The 19,603-nt window shown below is 38.9% G+C and overlaps 1 protein-coding gene across 14 annotated transcripts in view; it reads right to left on the bottom strand.

Annotated features, from left to right (window-relative positions):
* REPS2 (RALBP1 associated Eps domain containing 2) overlaps positions 1-19,603 on the bottom strand; it is a 274,803-nt gene that overhangs the window by 113,765 nt on the left and 141,435 nt on the right. For 7 of the 14 annotated variants that reach the window (XM_057496022.1, XM_036912894.2, XM_036912895.2 and 4 more), the window contains exons 8-12: positions 16,178-16,320; positions 12,451-12,545; positions 7,962-8,031; positions 6,435-6,488; positions 1,755-1,800 (exon numbers count right to left, since the gene is read on the bottom strand). In XM_057496022.1, coding sequence (XP_057352005.1) covers positions 1,755-1,800; positions 6,435-6,488; positions 7,962-8,031; positions 12,451-12,545; positions 16,178-16,320 — 408 coding nt within the window. The remainder of the gene's footprint in view (positions 1-1,754; positions 1,801-6,434; positions 6,489-7,961; positions 8,032-12,450; positions 12,546-16,177; positions 16,321-19,603) is intronic. The other 7 variants (XM_057496024.1, XM_057496026.1, XM_036912897.2 and 4 more) reach the window with 3 other exon arrangements.

Raw genomic sequence — 19,603 nt, 5'->3', positions numbered from 1 at the left:
GACCCCAGCTAGAAATTAAAAGAATTTTCTATGCTAGATATAGCGTTAGTGACATTTTCCACTCAAGAAGGAAAAAATGTATGTGTATAAATAATGTGTGTGCGTGTATATATAAATTATTATACACAGTGAAGCATAGTATCCCATACCACATCTCATCCCATTTTGTTTCCACATATAATCTGTGTATTTATATTTTCATAAGGAAATTTAACTGAATATCAAACCAATGATACTGTAAAACTATGACTGCAACCAATTAAAATATAAATGTGCAGGGAATCAACAAAATGATGAATGTAGTACTGTTAGAATGGTGGCTTTCCCTCTTTCCCACTTCTCCAAATCTTTCTTCTTCTAAAAAGGAGGATAAAAACAATTTCATTTCCTTGGTCTCAGTAAAGGTCCAGTTGGGAGTAGTAAAAATAAAGCCATCCAAATTAGACAAGAGGGCCATTTCCTAAAAGAATAATATATAAAATTTAACCTGAGATATTAATAATAGAATATGCGACTCAGATTTTATAATCCCCTCACTTTCAGGAGAAAGAAGTCATCAGCAGAGGTGAAAACTGTGAGGTTCAATTTACTGTTAGCATAGTACACCTAAGTACGTTTCTATAATTCAAAAAAGGTTTTTCCTACTATGAGGGCAGGTAAATGTCACCATTCCTACATCCTAAAGCCAGCAGAAACTAATCTGTAAAAGATCCATTCATACTTTAAAAAAAAAAGAATGAATAAATATGGTAATAGAAATACTGACTGTACCTTTTCTTCCAAACAATATAACTGTATCTACTGTTTTAAAAAATATGAATATAGATATCTGTCTTCTATGAACAAGGAAACAAAACCACAATTTGCAAAATCCAGACCTAAAAGATAAACTAATGAGTAACTCTTTGATTTAGAGAGATGAGATTTCCTTAAATGTCAGTATTACATGCACATAAAATATGATTAGATTTAAATTCACTTTTTCAGGAAGGCATCTAGTAACCAAAGGAGGAAAAAAGTCACTAAGAGCCAAAGTAAAACTTGGAAAACACACACGTAAGTGTCCTATCTTATACTAGTCTACTGGGGTGAAGAGCAGCCCCAATAGCATTTCCCCTCTTTGACGTTCTATTAGTTCGACTAGCGCTTCTGTATTCCTCCTCGCTCCTCCCTTCTGATGTCAGACGTCCGCTTCAGCTCCTCCTTCCTGGCTCTCCCTCTTCTATTAGCCTCTACAGCTTTACAACCTGCGAAGCCAAGAAGAGGCTCTAAGGACGAAGACCACGAGCACTGCTTACCTGAAGCTTTAAGCCTCAATGAAATCACCCTAAGCATTTTCTTTCCCTCCTCTAGATCTTATTCCCCTAGGTGTCTTACTTTTTGGTGTTTGCCTTGTCATGACAGTAAATTTTGGTGTTAGTTACCTTTTGACCGTATCTCTTTCTTTCCAAGCTACTTCCCCCTATTTGTTAGCAGCTTGCAACAAACGGGTCAAATCGCACAAGCTACCTCTTCACGGCAGGTGGCCGCAGAGCAGCAGCCACCATTCTCCAGCGCTAACAAACAGAAACTAAGTCTCCCCAGCAGCACTGCATGCTCCAGTCAGGCCCCTGAAGACAAGTGAACTTACCTATAGTCTAAGCTTCAGATCGAAAGGAAAAGGAGATTGTGGGTTGGGCTTGGGGTGGGGGGAGGGTACTTCTAGGCAGGAACAGGGCACACAGGCATTAAAGCAGAAATTAAACAAACACTACCTGGATCTTGGTCTTGATTTGAGACTGCTGGAATCCTTAGGAGTGGCTGAAACAAAGATTAGTTGTTGTTTGCCTGGGTTTCATTTCTGTAGTTAAACAGGTTTATATGCAGCACCTGGGCTAGTACAGACAGAATACATCAACAGGTAAGCAGGAGGTAGAGGGATCCATGTGGAGAACTGGCCCTCCACATTTGCATGCTTTGTAATTTCTAAAGCTAAAGGCACAATTAAAAGGAAAGAAAAACCAACATATTTTTCCTTTCATCAGAACACTAAGAATAGCACTATCAAATCTAAGTTGATTAATGAAGAAATTCTCACCTAAAAAGACAACCTGCTCAAAGGGTTATCTACTTACATAATAATGGGTTCAGACTTAGGGTTTGTGGGTCTATCATGATAGCCTAGTAACAGCTGTTGAACCAGTCTCTCCTGAAGGCTAGGAAGAAATCTATCAGGTTGCATATTTTAAGATTTTCTTAAAATATACCACCAAAGCAGCATGGCTGCAAGAAATTAAAACTCCCACAAGTAAGGTAAATGAGTTATGCAGCTCCTTCTTTAAGAAAACATTCCTGTGTCCCACGTCTCTGAGACCAAACCATACAGAAAATATTATAGAGTGAAATCATTAAAATGATTTGTCAACCATACAACTTTTCCTTATCAAATTTAAATCATAAACTAACTCACTCCCAGTCATAACTATCAACTCCCATGGATCCACTTTCCCATCACAAGTTGCTGAGAGTAATTAGAAACATTTACAAAAACATTCATCCTCTTTTTATGTTTCAATCCTTTATGGAAGACAACTTTAGAAACCACTGCAAGCTTTTCATAATAAAATGTCATAAAATTTCATAGAAAAAAGTGTTACTAAATAAGAACAAGAAGAATATAATTTGTATATTGTTTGCACAAATTCTTCCAGAAAGAAAATGTCTCTCGGCATTACGCCATCCCCTTTTACATTGCTCCAAAGATCAAAACCTCCTTGATATGAAGCAGCCTGAATTTATGATGCTCATGAAAATCCTAGGGTTAGATAAGCAGGGCAGAAAGAGGGGCTGAAATGCTAAGAAAGCACAAAGAAAACTAAGCAAACTAGCAATCACACTCCCTTAGATATGGTTGGCTGCAGAAGACATGCATTTCTTCCATCCTAAGCATTTTGGCATGTCATAATGAGAACACAGGCATCTTTCAACTTCAAACCACTGAAATGCTGCCAGAGCCCTGAAAAGCCCAGGAAGCTGAGGAGTCTGAGCCTGCCTTGCCCATTATCAAGCACCCGGCACCTGCACATAGATGGAAAACTGGCTCCCCCTCCTACAAACCCCAGGCAGCAAAGGAAAGTGGCCTAAGGGGAGCCTCTCCTCCAGCCGGGCAGGCTGCCCTGGGGCTGGGTGGACAGCGTGACCAAACTCACCCCAGAACTGGGGGCCACCCCCAGAGCAGACTGCCCACAGATGGCTCTGCGCCCCTCTTCTCTCTCAGGCCGTGCTGCTTTCCAGAAATATGTGAGTAGAAGTCTCAGCCATGCTGAAGTACTGTTTCTCAAACCATACCACAGTGACTGTTAATTCCTTTGTCAATTGTCATTATCTTTGTCTTCATGCTGGGGTGAGAATGGGTGTAGTAGAAGGGATGAGCCTTGTTGGTGAGAGATAGGCAGACAGATGGGGTAAAGGGGACCGATAGTGTGACCAGGCCAGGAGCCCTGAGGCTTAGGTGCTCCTCTTGGTCATGAGTCTAACTAGCTCTTACCCCTCTGAACCTCAGTTTCCTCACCTACCAACTGATGATAATAAAAATACAGTCCCTTTCTCACAGGAAGAAACAAGAAGGTGAAAGTACTTAGAAACTGAAAGTATTTTAGAATTGCAAAATATTTCTGTTGTAGAGCATTCCCAGTTTTTCAAGCCTAGAAATCTGGTTTCTAAACTCAGCTCCTTCTAAGACAGCAAAGGAGGTGCAGGTGGGAGCAGGTAATGGAAGGAAGAGAAGTGCTATACCCCGTAAGACCACGGGGTGATAGCTGGCAATGGGGCCACTGCTAGAATCACCAACAGCATCTGAAGACTGCAGTGCAAGGATGAACGGGCCAAACACCCTCAGCATGACCTAGAGACATCAAGGGAAAAGATCACAAGTGTGCAGTGTACTCTGTTGAATTGGGCTAGAATGTGATGTTAGCTGAGAACTCTGTTAGACTCCACTAAGATACACACTTCCAACAATTAAAAGGGTAAGGGCATATGAAAACACATGGAACAAGGAATACCACAAATCCCTGATAACAGTCCCACCCCATCTATAAGCCACCACATCACCATCATCACCATTACTACTGTCAGCATCATTATTACCACCCCAGTACAGAAGAGCAGGGCAGGGAGGTGCTTCGCCTTCCACTTGCAAAAACATATCCCAGGCAGGTCTTGATAAGTCTCCCCAGGTTTCAGACCAAAAAAGGCTGCAGAAAACTATTCAAGTTAAGTCTTCCATCAGCCTCCAAGTCCCTGAAAATCAGACTTAGCAACTGCAGCATGTGATTATCTACAAAAATGGCAAGGGGATGCTGTGTTGGAATCCAGGCAGAAGGCAGAGAGCAGATCATAGCTTCTCATTTAGCTGGGAAGAGGGAAGAACAACAACAATTTCCTAGAACACTCCAGGCATGTCATCTTTCCAAGAAACAGAAATGGGTGTAAGGGCAAGCCTAACATTTAGTTCTCCAAAAGGCAGCAATTCAACCGAGGTAAACTGTCCACATGGCATGGACAGCCATTCAGAATTAGAGACCAGCACCTTAAAATCTAGTGTCTCCTGCTGGAACCCAAACATTACCCAAGAAAGTGGGCATTAAACACATTTTCAGATGAGGGATTCCCTCATATCTGCTCTGAAAAGGGGCAGCAGTAGTAAGAACAACTCAAAACCACAGCGCAAGCTCCTAGGCCAAATGTGAAGAAAATTCATATGTACTCCGTGCACTGCGGCACACCCTCATAGGTTTTGTCTGGTGACGCCATGCCCTATTCAGGGAAGAAATGTTAAAAATGACATCTAGGGTAAAATAGATGAAGGGGCTAAAAAGGCACAAACTCCAAATACTAAAATAATTTAGTCACTATATGGAACATAGCTCATAATATTGTAATAACTTGGTATGGTGACAGATGGTAACTATACTTATGGTGAGCGTTATGTAATGTATATTATTATTGAATCACTGAGCTGTTCATCTGAAACTAATATAATGTATATAAACTATATTTCAATAAAAATTCTTTTAAATGATTCTAAAGCTCTGCCTCAGAGAACATGTGATGCTCATGAAAAGAATAAGAAGAGTTACTGGCCTCAAAGGCTGTTGGAGTAGCAATTCAACTCTCCAAATTTAAACAGCATTTAACTAATACCATTACATGAAGTTTACAAAAGCTGTGTCATATCCACTTTAGCTCCAGAAATTGGAGTTGTAAAGAATCTACCTCAGGCATCTGCCCTAGTGATGAAGGAACCCAAATCAGTTTCAAAACCCAAAAGCAGGCTTGAGAATTCCTACCACTTCTGTAGTCATGGTTGATCTACAATCTTAAATTCCTAATTCTTAACATCACCTTTTAGAGGTAGCAGTTCCCAAAATAGGCTGTACAAGAGAATCACTTGCAGGGCGGTGGGGCAGGTTGGGGGGCGGGGAATGCTGCACCAAAAATACAGATTCTTAGGCCTTATCATTGAAATCAATCACATTGCTCATTATATTTTCTCTCTCTCTCTCTCTCTCTCACCCACCGCCCCCACCCCATACCTCTCTTTTAAATCTTGAATGAACTTGGTGTTTGGGAAATGCTATACTATAGCACAAGCTTCAATGTTATACTGATTCCTTTTTTTAAAGGAATTAAAGGAATTAAAGTTCCAACTTTAAACAAATAAGCCTGGGATGACAGTGAGCTAACCAAAATAGACAGATTTACTTATTAAATATTGAGAGAGAAAAATAGAAGAGAAAGTGGCAGCTTCTTTCATATCCTCATAACCAGAGCTCCAAACAGTAATATGTCCCCCAGCAAGTTTGTTTTCAACTAGGCTCATCTTAGTTCAATGATGGCTCCATCAAGACAGCTAAGGACACAGGCCCAGCTATCTTCACCATTCACAGACATAGTTCCAACTCTCTAAGAACCTAGGCAAAGACAACTTTAATTTTTCTCTTGGGATCCACTCACTGTACAAGCACAGTTACTTGCCCTCCTGATGGTGAGTATCATGAAAACATTTGAGATCTTTGCTTTGGAAATAGAAAATTTCGACTGTGGGCCCCCAGCTGACCTACCCCACCAGTTCCTTAGTCAATACAAAGACCGCAATGGCTTGTTGAAATCTTCTCAACCCTAAGCCTTCTCAATTTTACTTAGTAACAATGAGACTCTAAATTAAAACCGATTCTTACAGTGAAACCTAAACTCAGAACTTTAAAAGAGTGAAGGGGTTTAAAAAAAAAAGGTTTCCTTATAATAAAACACAAGACAAATATTTAGAGAGAAACATATACATTATTACAGATGTAGCAATCTTCTACTCAATGGAACTACTGCTTTGTTTTGTTTTGCTTTTTCATTAGAAATAATTATGTTAAAAATATATTAAAATGTTTTTCTCCTACCTGGATCCTCAGACATGTCCTTTGATAAGGCTTCATCCTCAGTACTTTTCAAAGCTAGCAGTGTTTTGTTTGTTTTTAAAGGAGAGAAAGGAGAAAAGAAAAAAAAAGTTATAAAATTTAATTTCTGGGGCACATTACATTAAAACAAAGAATCCCTAGTCATCACTTACAAAAAGTGATGTTACAAACTTCTGTAAGTTGCTATAGCACTTACTGAAACAATGAAGTATGGAACAACCTAGGTTCTCCTATGGAGAACAAAGCAGGATTTTCACCTTTCCAGAGAAAGCGCCTCTAGTGGCTAGGAGGAGTATTGTTGGGAAGTATAAGGAATTTCGCCTGTTCATTCCTGACATCCAGAACAAGGACAACAGAATTTCTGGGAGACCCAAGCTTCAGTATTTTTAAGAGCTCGCCCAGTTATCACAATGTGGATTCAAGGCTAAGACTTCTGGCATACTTGTGAAAAGAGTGATCAGAATACATGCCTCTGGAGACAACATCCAGTTCTGCCTGCCTCTCCTGAGCAAATATTTAAATAGAGAACATGCAATTATTGTTTCCTCACAGAAAACTTCTTTTTCAAGTTTATCTCCTGTACAAAGCTGTGTCAATGGCAGGTCTTGACAGTAAGACCTGAGATAGCTTCACTGGTTTTTAGTCCCTTCAGATAAGCCTCTCGTTCATGGGTAGGGAACCAGAGTCAGGTAATAGAATATTGGCTTCACATTTAGGAAATCTTGGTTCTTTATCCCCACTCCTTTTCTTACTAAGCATGATTCATATTATCTGAACTTTAGTTGACTCCTCTTTAATTTTAGGTAATAAACATACCAGCCTCCATTCAGTTCCGTGAGGACTTAAGACAACAGTGTATGAGGAAGGATTTGGTAGATGATAAAGCACTATGTGGCACTCCATAGTGGGGGAGAGGGTTCATCCTGCACATCTAGATATTCCGAGGTGAACGCATCTCTGTGCTCAGCGGTAGAGATAACAGTGAACACTGTGCTACACTGCTTCCCACCCATGAAGTAGGAAAGCCAAATTGTTGCTGGGCTCCACACTGCAGCCCCACACCCACAAAGTCACAAAGAATAAAGCCCAGGGACAGAGACTCTCTCCAGCAGATAAGTTCCTCATGGATTAGACCTGTGTACAAATATGTGTTTATACTGCTATTCAAGAATCACATCTGTGGACACAAGATGTTAAGCTCTCAATTCTTTCAGCTTCCAGTCATTTCCTAATTCATATGACCAGATTCCAATGTAAGATGTCAGAGCAGCCTGAGGATCAGCAGCAATAAGGGGCCAATGAGTTTGGCGGCTTTGGACACTCAAGCTCTTGTTATCACTTTAAGAACTATAGTTCTGTGACAACAGTGTGAACTACTTAATCCATCCAAATATATTCATATACTGAGAACTGTCCTCACAAGCTCTAGAAGCCAGCCATTCCAAAAGAAGTGGATAAAGAAACATAGGTATTATGTCCCTAAAGGAAGAAAACTCATTCTTTTCATACCTTGTTTGTCATCACCAATCACATCTTGGATAGGGACAGGAAATTCAGCCATGTCTTTAATAGACAGCTTCTTGAAAAAGAAAATTAAATTAATTATATGGGTTGGAAGGGAAATTAAGTCATGTGCCCATATGATAAAAATGTTTTAAAAACTACATATCTCACCAATATTGTGTCTTCGGAAAATCCTGGCACTTAATACTATCTTATTTTCTTAGGTTCCTAGTGAGGCATAAGTTAATTTGTATGGAGAATGTATATGCAATAAAAGAAGAAAAAAAATAATGATTCCAATTGAAGCATACATATAGACCACACACATTAAATCTGAATTGGGTGTGGGACTCAGCCACAGAGTTACATAGCATTTGCTCATTAGTCAAGAACAAAACAAACGCTATGTATTTTTTCACAAGCAGAGAGAGGTTCTGACAAATGGTCCCACAATGGGTTTATTTGCCAGGATCTGTTATGCAGAGGGTATTCAACCCTGATTCAAACAGCCTCCTTGTCAAGGAATAAGAAAATTTTACTAATGAGCAGAACACAATTTTCTCCTAACTCTCATATGGGGGAAGTCTTCACTTATACTAGTAAGGTGGACACCCAAATTGATCAAGTACTGATTAGTTTAAAATTATGTTTAAAATCTACTTACTATAAGTTTATTTCTTATAAACTCTCAATTAACATTCACTCTAAGACCTCTGATGGGGCTGAATTAAAGAACAATAGATATTCATATTTGCTATATATATATAACAAATTCTGGAGAGATACATACAAACTGAAGGGTGACTGGATAGATTAGGGAAAGTGACAGGAGGAGGACTTGTCATTATATTCTTTTGATATTCTTATTATTTTAAACATCCTCAAAAAATCAAATACATAAAATTTTAAGACCTGGAGCTATCTGGTGCTCCAAAGAGTTAACTGGTTAACCCTTGAAATTTGAACAACCTGAGATAAGCAATGCTGCTATTTATAAATTGTTTCCAAGAATGAAGTTATAGTACTGCTTGGCAGTAACCTGATCTAGAATTTAATAATCCTCAGGTCATTATTGGCAGTATAATGAAGTCTCCAAATGTAATTTCCTAAGCAAAGTCTAGTATCTCCAGTAGAACAGAGAATGTATCTTAACAGTGCGTTTCTTTCACTTTGTTTTCCCATCTGCACTATAAACCAGATTCTTAGAAGAAAATGATTTAGAAGTAGAAAACATAGATAAAAACACATCCAAAAACACACTCTGAAAGAAATTTTTTAAATCTAAATAAATGGAAAGACATCCCATGCTCGTGGGTCAGAAGACTTAATACTGTTAAGATGGTAACACTCCCCAAATTCATCTATAGGTTCAATGCAATCCTCACATTTTTACAGAATTTGACCAACTGGTCCTAAATTTCAAATGGAAATGCAAGGGACCCATAATTGCAAAAATATTCTTGAAAAAGAAGAACAAAGTTGAAAGACTTCTACTTCCCAATTTCAAAACTTACCACAAAGTTATAGTAATCAAGACAGTGTGGTACTAGCGTAATGACAGACATATAGATCAGTGGAATAGAATTGAGAATCCATAAATAAACCCTTACATTTATGGTCAGTTGCTCTTCAACAAGGGTGTAAAACAATTCAATGGGGGAAAACTGTCTTTTCAATAAATAATTCTGAGACAACTGGATATCCATATACAAAAGAATGAAGTTGGACCTCTTCCTCAGAGCACACCCAAAAATTAACTCAAAATGGATCACAGACCTAAAACAATAAAACTCTCAGAAGAATATACAAGAGTAAATCTTCATGACCTTGTATTATACAATGTTTCTTAGATATGACACCAAAAGCATAAACAACAAAAGAAAAAATAGATAAATTGAACTTCATCAAGATAAAAAACATTTGTGTTGTAAAGGACACTATAAAGGGAAAAGAGAAACCAAAGAAAAAATACTTGCAAGTTATATATCTAATAATGGACTTCTGTTCAGAAGATAATAGAAAACACAACTCAACAATAACCCAACTATACACGGGCAAAGGATTTGAACAGACATTTCACCAAAGAAGACATACAAATGGCCAGTTAGTACATGAAAAGATGCTCAGTATCATTAGTCATTAGGAAATCGAGCGCAAAACCACAATGAGATACCACTTCACTCCCAACAGGATGACCAGAATCAAGAAGACAGACAGTAACAAGTGTTAACAAGGATGTAGAGAAAGTGGAATGCTCACACATTGCTGGTGGAAGAATGTAAAATGCTGCAGCTTCTGTGGAAAGTGTTTGATAGCTCCTCAAAAAGTTAAACACAAGTTACAATATGATCCAACAATTCCACTCCTAGGTATATATCCAAGAAAATTAAAAACATGTTTTCACATAAAAACTTGTACATGAATGTTCATAGCAGCATTTTTTTTTAAAGCCCCAAAGTGGAAACCACCCAAATGTCCATCAACTGAGGAATGGACACACAAAATGTGCTATGTCCACTCAATGGAATACTACTCAGCAATAAAAAGGAATGAAGCACTGATACATGCAGCAACATGAACTTTAAAGCACTATACTAAGTAAAAGAAGCCAGTCACAAAAGACCACATATTGTATGATCCTATTTTATATGAAATGTCCAGAATAGGCAAATTCAGAGACAGAAAATAGATTAGTGATTACCAGAGGCTGGGTAATAGGAAGAATAGTGAATGGCTGCTAATGAGTATAGGCTTTCTTTTGGGAATCACAAAAATGATCGAAAAGTAAGACTATAGCTATGGTTGCACAACTGTTAATGTGCTAAAAACCATTGAATTACAGACTTTAGAAAAGAAAATGATCCAGTAATCTAAGAAATACTACTGAAGAATATGTGAAATTATAATATTTAAATCCTGATAGAAATAAGTACATGGTTACAGCTCTGCTGTCTTTAGAAAAAGATGTATTATTGAACAAACTTCTCATGACCTGAACCAGCCACAGCTTTAGTCACAACACAGTTATATGGAGCCATCACTCACAAGGCTGCTACCAAGATCTATTTAAACTCCATGTATGCATTCATGAGAGATTAAAAGATTGGGAGAACAATGAATAAAATAGAAGAACATGAAATATTTAATCATTAGCTATTAAAATCTGACCTATACTTCCTGAATGGCCAAGTCATCAATTAACTTTATTACTTCACCCATGAATTCTGTTTATTACATCATTCTCTAAAAGCACCTCACCCTCAAGAAAAGCCATCTTGTTGGTAAAGTGTTTTTTGTTCTTGTTCTTTTGCCTTCCTGGCCTACAAACAAACCTCTCCGGACACTGCCAGCAGCCCCAAGGTATACTGAGGGCCATGAATAGTGGCTATGTATCTGCATCTCCATTGTACACATTCTGCAGAAAAAGGAATTTAAAAGAGTCAAAACTCTTCAAATGCACATCTATCACTCCTCCTGAAATCACCATGTACCTTTTTCCCATGAGTAGAAATCTGTCGAGGAAAGTAACATGGAGTCTATGACTCAAAGAGAAGCAGGAAGGCCAAGAGAGATGCTATCAGAGGGAGCACTACAAAAGCAAGCTTGACTCACTGACTCACTCACCAAGGTGTGGAGGATGTCATCTACTACACAGACTAGAGACATGAGAGCCCCACGGGAAAGAATAATCACACACAGTTACAAGAAGTTAAAGAAATGGCCCTACATCCTGTCTTTGACTTCTATCATCTTGTAACAGCTTTAACTAGGGTCAGAGGACTGTAAGAGAAGCCTATGAATAAACCTCCATTTATTAAATATCTCCAGATTTTTTTGAGGACAGAACGCCGGGTACCAGAAGTTGTCATCATAGCAATCTAATAGTGATGATGATGAAGGTGGTGATAGTAACAACTCCTATTTATGGATGCATACCTAAGGACCACTAAGCATATGGCTAAGCCCTGACATCAATGGCCCAACATTATGGAACTTCTCCAATTTCTCTTTAAGATCACCCAAATCAGTCTTCATGTGGTCCAAAAGCTAAAAACCTTGAGGGAGAAGGCAGCTTTGAGTGTGACTTGGGGCCCTCATATATAGTCCTCCAACCTCCCCTCAAAATCTTTCTTGCTCCTTATACCTTGTTAATACTCAGCTACTAAAAATTCAACTTTACAATGTGTTTTAGAATTAAAACTAGGTTAAAGTAAATAACTTGGCTAGTATTTTTCTGCTTAGTCAGGTTATATCTAAATTTCACCTCTAGAAGGTCAAGAGACTACTTATTTCACCATCTAGTTTTACGGAGAAAAGAACAAAAAAATGATTACAAATAGATCTCACATCTAAATTTGAAAGGCTGGACCTCACGTAAGTACTAAATAAGAAAGGAAAATGTTGGGAAAGTGGATTTTCCAGAGTTTGTAAAGACCATATGCTAATGGACTTTTCTACACACATCCTTACTTATTAACATATGAAGATCTTTTACCTCCATCCGATTCAAGTCACGGGGTTGTTGGTTTGCTGGCATTGACTCAGAATAAGAATCAAACAGTGCACATTCCCACTTGGGTTTAGGAAAAGCTAAGAAGAAACAAAAAGAATAAATAAGAATATATACTATAATCATAGGGGACATTGTTTCCTATCAGCTTTTCTGTGCTTGTTAAATGTAACACCACAGTCACCTAGCTCCTAGGTACTAGTTATGGCACTAATTACACTGAGATAGTATTTTAAGTTCTTTACATACACAACCTGGTATTTCTATTATCCCCATTCTACATGTAATGAAACTGAGCAGCAGGGAGGGTCAGCAACTTACTCAAGGTCTTACTGCTGGTCAGTGGAAGAGTAGGGACTTGCAAGTCAGCAGTCCTGCTGGAAGGTCCATGCTTCCTAGCACTGCAGGTTGTAACAGTCATTTTCCACATAAACCATCACTATCGCAATACTTAAGTTTTAACTATGGTACTAGCATAATTTTTAAAAGGCAGTAACTATGGTGACAGTTTTAATACTATAAACATTAAGGAAATACTTCATTTTAACTATTATTGTTAGAAATAAACAAAATCTTATAACGGTATATGCCCAAGAAAACATTATGAAATACACATTTATTTTAGTTAGCAGGAATAACAAAAATAAAAGCACAAGTTCTTGCTGATTTACAACAAGGAGATAAGACTCGCTTTATGGGTTTCTTCAAACATAGAACAGTCACCAGGGTTGTTAGCTGGGTAGCTGAGTGGATCAGCATGAGGAAAACATCGTGTCACTTGGTAAGCTAATACTTAACACTCATGCTATTAGAAGCCGATTCTGTTTTACCTCTGTCACAAAGTAATTAAGAAAGAAATGTCTTAACAATTAGAGAATTTGTCAATATTCCAAAGAGGAAAAGCAGATTGCGGGTAGACAATAAACAGAAGGTACAAATCTAGTTTGTCAAGACCACCTATTAAGAAATCAAAACCTTAATGTCACTCAAAAGAATTTTGAATCAAATGTTAAAAATGGATTGGCATTGCATTTAATCCTTTCTCACCCTCGTAATCCCCACCAGAATTTGAAATGTCAGCTTGCCTGCAGGAAGGCACTGACCACTGAGTAACAACTACCACATGCGGCTGAGTACCAGCACCTTGAGTTGCTCATCTGCATACTCTGGTCTGAATTTCACTGACAGCCGCTGGGACAGACTGCAGGCCCTGGTGGTTTTTCTGACTAAATGAGGTGATCTTTCTCCTTCGCAAAAACTCGGCAAAACACCTTTGCAACTACCATTCCTCAATCCAGTCCCAAAAGCAGTTTTAAACAAGGTAAGATTTTCCTTCCTAGTTTATCAATCAGACTGATGCCTTATCATGGGTTGGGAGCAAGGGAGTCTTCCTATGTAGAAAGTGAACACATTCCAAAGCTACAAATGCCATCAATTAACTGTTAAATCTCTCTCCAGCATGTCCCCATCTCTCCACCTATACTGTCACCTCCCTAGTCCCAGGCCCCCACAGCTCCCACATGGACAGCTGCCATAATCTGATCTTCCAGTTTCCACCCTTGCTCCTCAAAACCTGCTCTCTGGTCAGCAATCAGCACATCATTTCAAACAGCAAATCAGATGGTGTCACTCTCCTGCTTCTCTGTATGTCAATGCCACTGCCCATGATTTGTTCCCCACCTTCCTCTTTAGCCTCATCCCAGACCCTCCAGCTCTGGCTCTTTGTACTCCAGCCACTGTGACCGAAGCTTTACCTGCCTCCCGTATTCCAAGCCCCCTCTCAGGGCCTCTGCAGCACACCTGCTGTCGCCTCTACCCTGAGCCCATTCATCCCCCTTCTTCACCCTCATGTCTCAGCTCAAACATTTAAGGAAGTCTTCCCTAAGGTTATGCACCTTCTTGTGCCAGCTATACTTCCCCTTCATAGTACCTATAAACTGGCTCCAATTATGCATACATGAGTTTATTTAATATCAATCCTCTAATTGCCAGCAAGTTCCAGGATGGTAGAAACTCTCTTTTATACAGCATGCTGACCACAGAGAATAACACAGTGCCTCTCACATAGTAAGTACTCAATAAACAATTTTTAACTACACAGTAAAAAAATCTATACTAGAATCCACCCTGTCACCTAGACATGAAAATATCAAAAAGCTCCTTTTGCTTCCAGTATGGCCTTTTAATTTTCACTGTTAGGGGAAAAATCAAATACAACAATTCCTGTTTCATTATTTTATTGAAAACAAGCCTATATAGTTGTGAGAATAATGGTATCAACCAAATTCATATTCTTCACCAATCTTGTTGCAAACTGGATTAGATTTTTTTTAAAGACTGAATATAAATCAGTTAGAAAAATGGTGAAAAGACTAAGCTTTGAAAAAAGCTAAATGGGAAACCATAAACATGAACCCCCAAAATGAATAGGCCCACTCATATTTTGCAAAGTCTAAAAGCACAGAGAAGACCTAGGCAGTTCTGACCATTTTCTTGGGCTATATACAAAGGTAAACATGGGTGATAAAGCATTTAAAAGTTAACTGTTAAACCTTCAGGGTTTGCCTAAAATACACTGCCACTGAATTTTGCGAGGTCTCTCATGCTTCTTGTTCGAACTATATAATTAATATTTTAAGATTAACCCCACAAACTCTGGAAATGATGCACAATTTTTGTTTAATTGAAGGGTATGTGATGGATTCTTCAGTTTTTTCTGTATAAATGCATGCTGACTGCCTCCATAAAAGACCAGGAAGTAACAAGGGTTTCATGCCAAATGAAGGGAGATGCCTCCTGACTGGTGCTCTGTTTTATAGACATCACTCTACTGTATAAGCAAGGCATCACATTTTCCTTAGACACCACTCTCTCTTGCCAATAATCATCCATGTTTTTAAGAGACCTTCCCTAAAACGCAAGAAAGACTGATGCAAGCACCAGCTGTTTCTGGGCCCTTTCAACAGAAGCTATACTTTTCTGAGTAAAAGAAATCAAATCCCTGCCTACTGCCTTTGAAACAGGCAGGAGACACTATTAGTTTTTCCAGTCTTCCAAAGGAACTGATACAAATGTCGGACTCATCATGACTCTTTCCTAAGCTAAGGGCTTGGAGGTAACTCTCATTAAGGATAAAGACAAGGACAGTTCTATTTCAACCTTCTGGTGTGCTGAAATGTCCTCTACCTTTATCTGACTGCAGTTACATGGGTGTATACACATATGTAAAAATTTATCAATTGTACATTTAAAATTATAGCACCTCACACATTTCATTGCATGTAATTTTCTAACTTTTTAATTAGGTATAAGAGTTTTATTCCAGTCCATTGCCCAAGGCCACTTGAGGACACTGAGTCATGTCTAAAGACGCTAAGTCACATTTGGCTTTACAGGAAGATCTTCCTCTTCACTTTGTATCAGCTGGGAGGTTCAGTACTTGCCTACTCCAAAATTTTCATGCAAGGGTAAGTGACTTTGGTTCACATCCATCCAGAGAGTACTAGAATGGGAATAACAGATCACTCACACTTACCCAGGTCATTCCTATTTACTCATATTATAAGAAGTAAAAGTCTAATACTGGTTAAAGGACTGTAACTGCAGATAGAAAGGACTCCCTAAGTGTCTGAACACCACTTAAGAAACAAAAGTTACCTATAAGACCTAGACAGAAAATGCCTAAAGTGTAGGATTTACAATGAGGCCTTACCTGCTTGCAGGTACTCTGGCTGCAGAGTTGGGGGCAGGCCCTCAGGCAGTGGGTAACCATTCTTCCGGGCCACAATGAGATGAAATGCAGCACAGAACTCAGGCAGGGTCAAAGCTCCATCACAGTCAGCATCACTAAGTTCCCTAAATATCACAAATGTCATGAGCACTGAGCACAGGGCTTAGAGGAAAAGTTACTCTGGCTCAAACATGTAAATATAACTCTCAGGTTCCCTGGTTGGTGGGCCCTGCAAGGGCCCCAAGCCCATATGAAATCTCAGGGAGCCACTTGAAGGAAGAGAAATGCTGATCAACAGCACTGCATAGTAGCCCTTTATAAATAAAAAATTCTTCAGGTTCTCTGGTAGGTCTGTTTTACAACACTGAGTACACAAGACAAGAAACTGTAGCACGCAAAAGAAAATAATGCCAAGAATTCCATGGTTAGTTGACAGTCAATTGGTAAATGCCTGGTGTGGAGAGCTCCAGATTTGGTGCTCAAAACGGTCAGAGAAGGGGCTGACCCCAGCCATGTTACAGGTGTCCCGGCCATTATACAGTTACCCAAGCTCAGAAATAAGCACTTCATTTTACACCTTTAAGAAAAAACCTGAACTTTTCAAGTCACATAAATGTTGCATTAAAAATTTGCTTGAGTGATCAAAACTGAAAGTTTCTATGATGACTGCCCTTGCACTGTTCACCATGTAAGAACTTGTTCGTTATGCTTCAGAAGATTGGAGACTGTTGAGAATTAGGCTTGGGGTTGATTAATGATTGTGCATTGAGTCCCCTGTACAGAATTTTATTGTTGTTAACAACCATTTGATCAATAAATATGAGAGATGCCCTTTTAAAAAAAAAATTTGCTTGAGAATTCCCTCCTGGGAAAATACAAATAAGCTCAATAAATACTGGTTGAATTATATTTTCAGATAAAACTAGCAACTAGGGAAGGCTGGAACCAGATAAGACAGAAAGGAAGAAAGGAAGAAAGGTAGAGTCTTAAAAAGGCTTATCTTGCTTCAGTCATTGTTTCCTCATGAAAGGCATAGACCTATTTACTCAGCACAAAAGAAACTTATTTGCCAAAGCAACTAAGACCCCCATAATCTCAACCAGTTTCCTAGGTGTTCAGAGACAATATACTTGTGCTATGACAAGGAGAGAGATAAGACATATAAAATAAGAGGTAAGACATATAAAATGTACTGGAAAGGTGTCATTATTTAAAAGAAATACTGAAGGCAACTCCCATAGCTTTCCTTTGGACCAGTCATATCCTCCTCCGTCTCAAATGTTTAGATTGCACCAGCCCCTAAGATGAAGTGAGGAAACTGGTTCAAATGCTGGATGGAGAGAATACCATGCAGCTTTCATGGATATATCTCAACAAAAAGATAGGAAGCCTCATGTCCATAATGTTAATACTGGGAACTTTGCTAAAACAGACTATATTCTTTTCAAGATGATTATTTTTTTTTTTTGGTATCATTAATCTACAATTACAGAAAGAACATTATGTTTACTAGGTTCCCCCCTTCACTAAGTCCCCCCCACATACCCCTTCACAGTCACTGTCCATCAGCGTAGTAAGATGCTGTAAAATCACTAATTGTCTTCTCTGTGTTGCGCAGCCCTCCCTGTGTCCCCCATGCACTATACATGCTATCGTAAGGCTCTCTTTCTTTTTCCCCGCCCTTATCCCTCCGTTCCCACCCATCCTCCCCAGTCCCTTTCCCTTTGGTAACTATTAGTCCATTCTTGGGTTCTGTGATTCTGCTGCTGTTTTGTTCCTTCAGTTTTCCTTTGTTCCTATGCTCCACATATGAGTGAAATCATTTGGTACTTGTCCTTCTCCGCTTGGCTTATTTCACTGAGCATAATACCCTCTAGCTCCACCCATGTTGTTGCGAATGGTAGGATCTGTTTTTTTCTTATGGCTGCGTAATATTCCATTGTGTATATGTACCACATCTTCTTTATCCATTCATCTACTGATGGACACTTAGGTTGCTTCCATATCTTGGCTATTGCAAACAATGCAGCGATAAACATAGGGGTGCATCTGTCTTTTTCAAACTGGAGTGCTGCATTCATAGGGTAAATTCCTAGGACTGGAATCCCTGGGTCAAATGGTATTTCTATTTTGAGCATTCTGAGGAACCTCCATACTGCTTTCCACAATGGTTGAACTAGTTTACATCCCCACCAGCAGTGTAGGAGGGTTCCCTTTTCTCCACAACCTCACCAACATTTGTTGTTGTTTGTCTTTTGTATGGTGGTGATCCTTACTGGTGTGAGGTGGTATCTCATTGTGGTTTCAATTTGCATTTCTCTGATGACTAGCGATGTGGAGCATCTTTTCATGTGCCTATTGGCCATCTGGATTTCTTCTTTAGAGAACTGTCTATTCAGCTCCTCTGCCCATTTTTCAATTGGATTATTTGCTTTTTGTTTGTTGAGGTGCATGAGCTCTTTATATATTTTGGATGTCAACCCTTTATCAGATCTGTCATTTATGAATATATTCTCTACACACTGTAGGATACCTTTTTGTTCTATTGATGGTGTCCTTTGCTGTACAGAAGCTTTTCAGCTTGATATAGTCCCACTTGTTCATTTTTGCTTTTGTTTCCCTTGCCCGGGGAGATATGTTCATGAAGAAATCGCTCATGTTTATGTCTAAGAGATTTTGTTGATATTTTTTACTAAGAGTTTTATGGTTTCATGACTTACATTCAGGTCTTTGATCCATTTGGAGTTTACTTTTGTGTATGGGGTTAGACAGTGATCCAGTTTCATTCTCTTACATGTAGCTGTCCAGTTTTGCCAGCACCATCTGTTGAAGAGACTGTCATTTCCCCATTGTATGTCCATGGCTCCTTTATCAAATATTAATTGGCCATATATGTTTGGGTTAATGTCTGGAGTCTCTATTCTGTTCCACTGGTCTGTGGCTCTGTTCTTGTGCCAGTACCAAATTGTCTTGATTACTGTGGCTTTGTAGTAGAGCTTGAAATTGGGGAGCAAGATCCCCCCCCACTTTATTCTTCCTTCTCAGGATTCCGTTGGCTATTCGGGGTCTTTGACGGTTTCATATGAATTTTTGAACTATTTGTTCCAGTTCATTGAAGAATGCTGTTGGTAATCTGATAGGGATTGCATCGAATCTGTATATTGCTTTGGGCAGGATGGCCATTTTGACGATATTAATTCTTCCTAGCCAGAAGCATGGGATGAGTTTCCATTTGTTAGTGACCTCTTTAATTTCTCTTAAGAGTGTCTTGTAGTTTTCAGAGTATAGGTCTTTCACTTCCTTGGTTAGGTTTATTCCTAGGTATTTTATTCTTTTTGATGCTATTGTGAATGGAATTGTTTTCCTGATTTCTCTTTCTATTAGTTCATTGTTAGTGTATAGGAAAGC

The sequence above is a fragment of the Manis pentadactyla genome, chromosome X (genome assembly GCF_030020395.1).
Source record: "Manis pentadactyla isolate mManPen7 chromosome X, mManPen7.hap1, whole genome shotgun sequence".
In the NCBI taxonomy this organism is placed as follows: domain Eukaryota; kingdom Metazoa; phylum Chordata; class Mammalia; order Pholidota; family Manidae; genus Manis; species Manis pentadactyla.
This window is presented reverse-complemented; position numbering and strand designations above follow the sequence as displayed.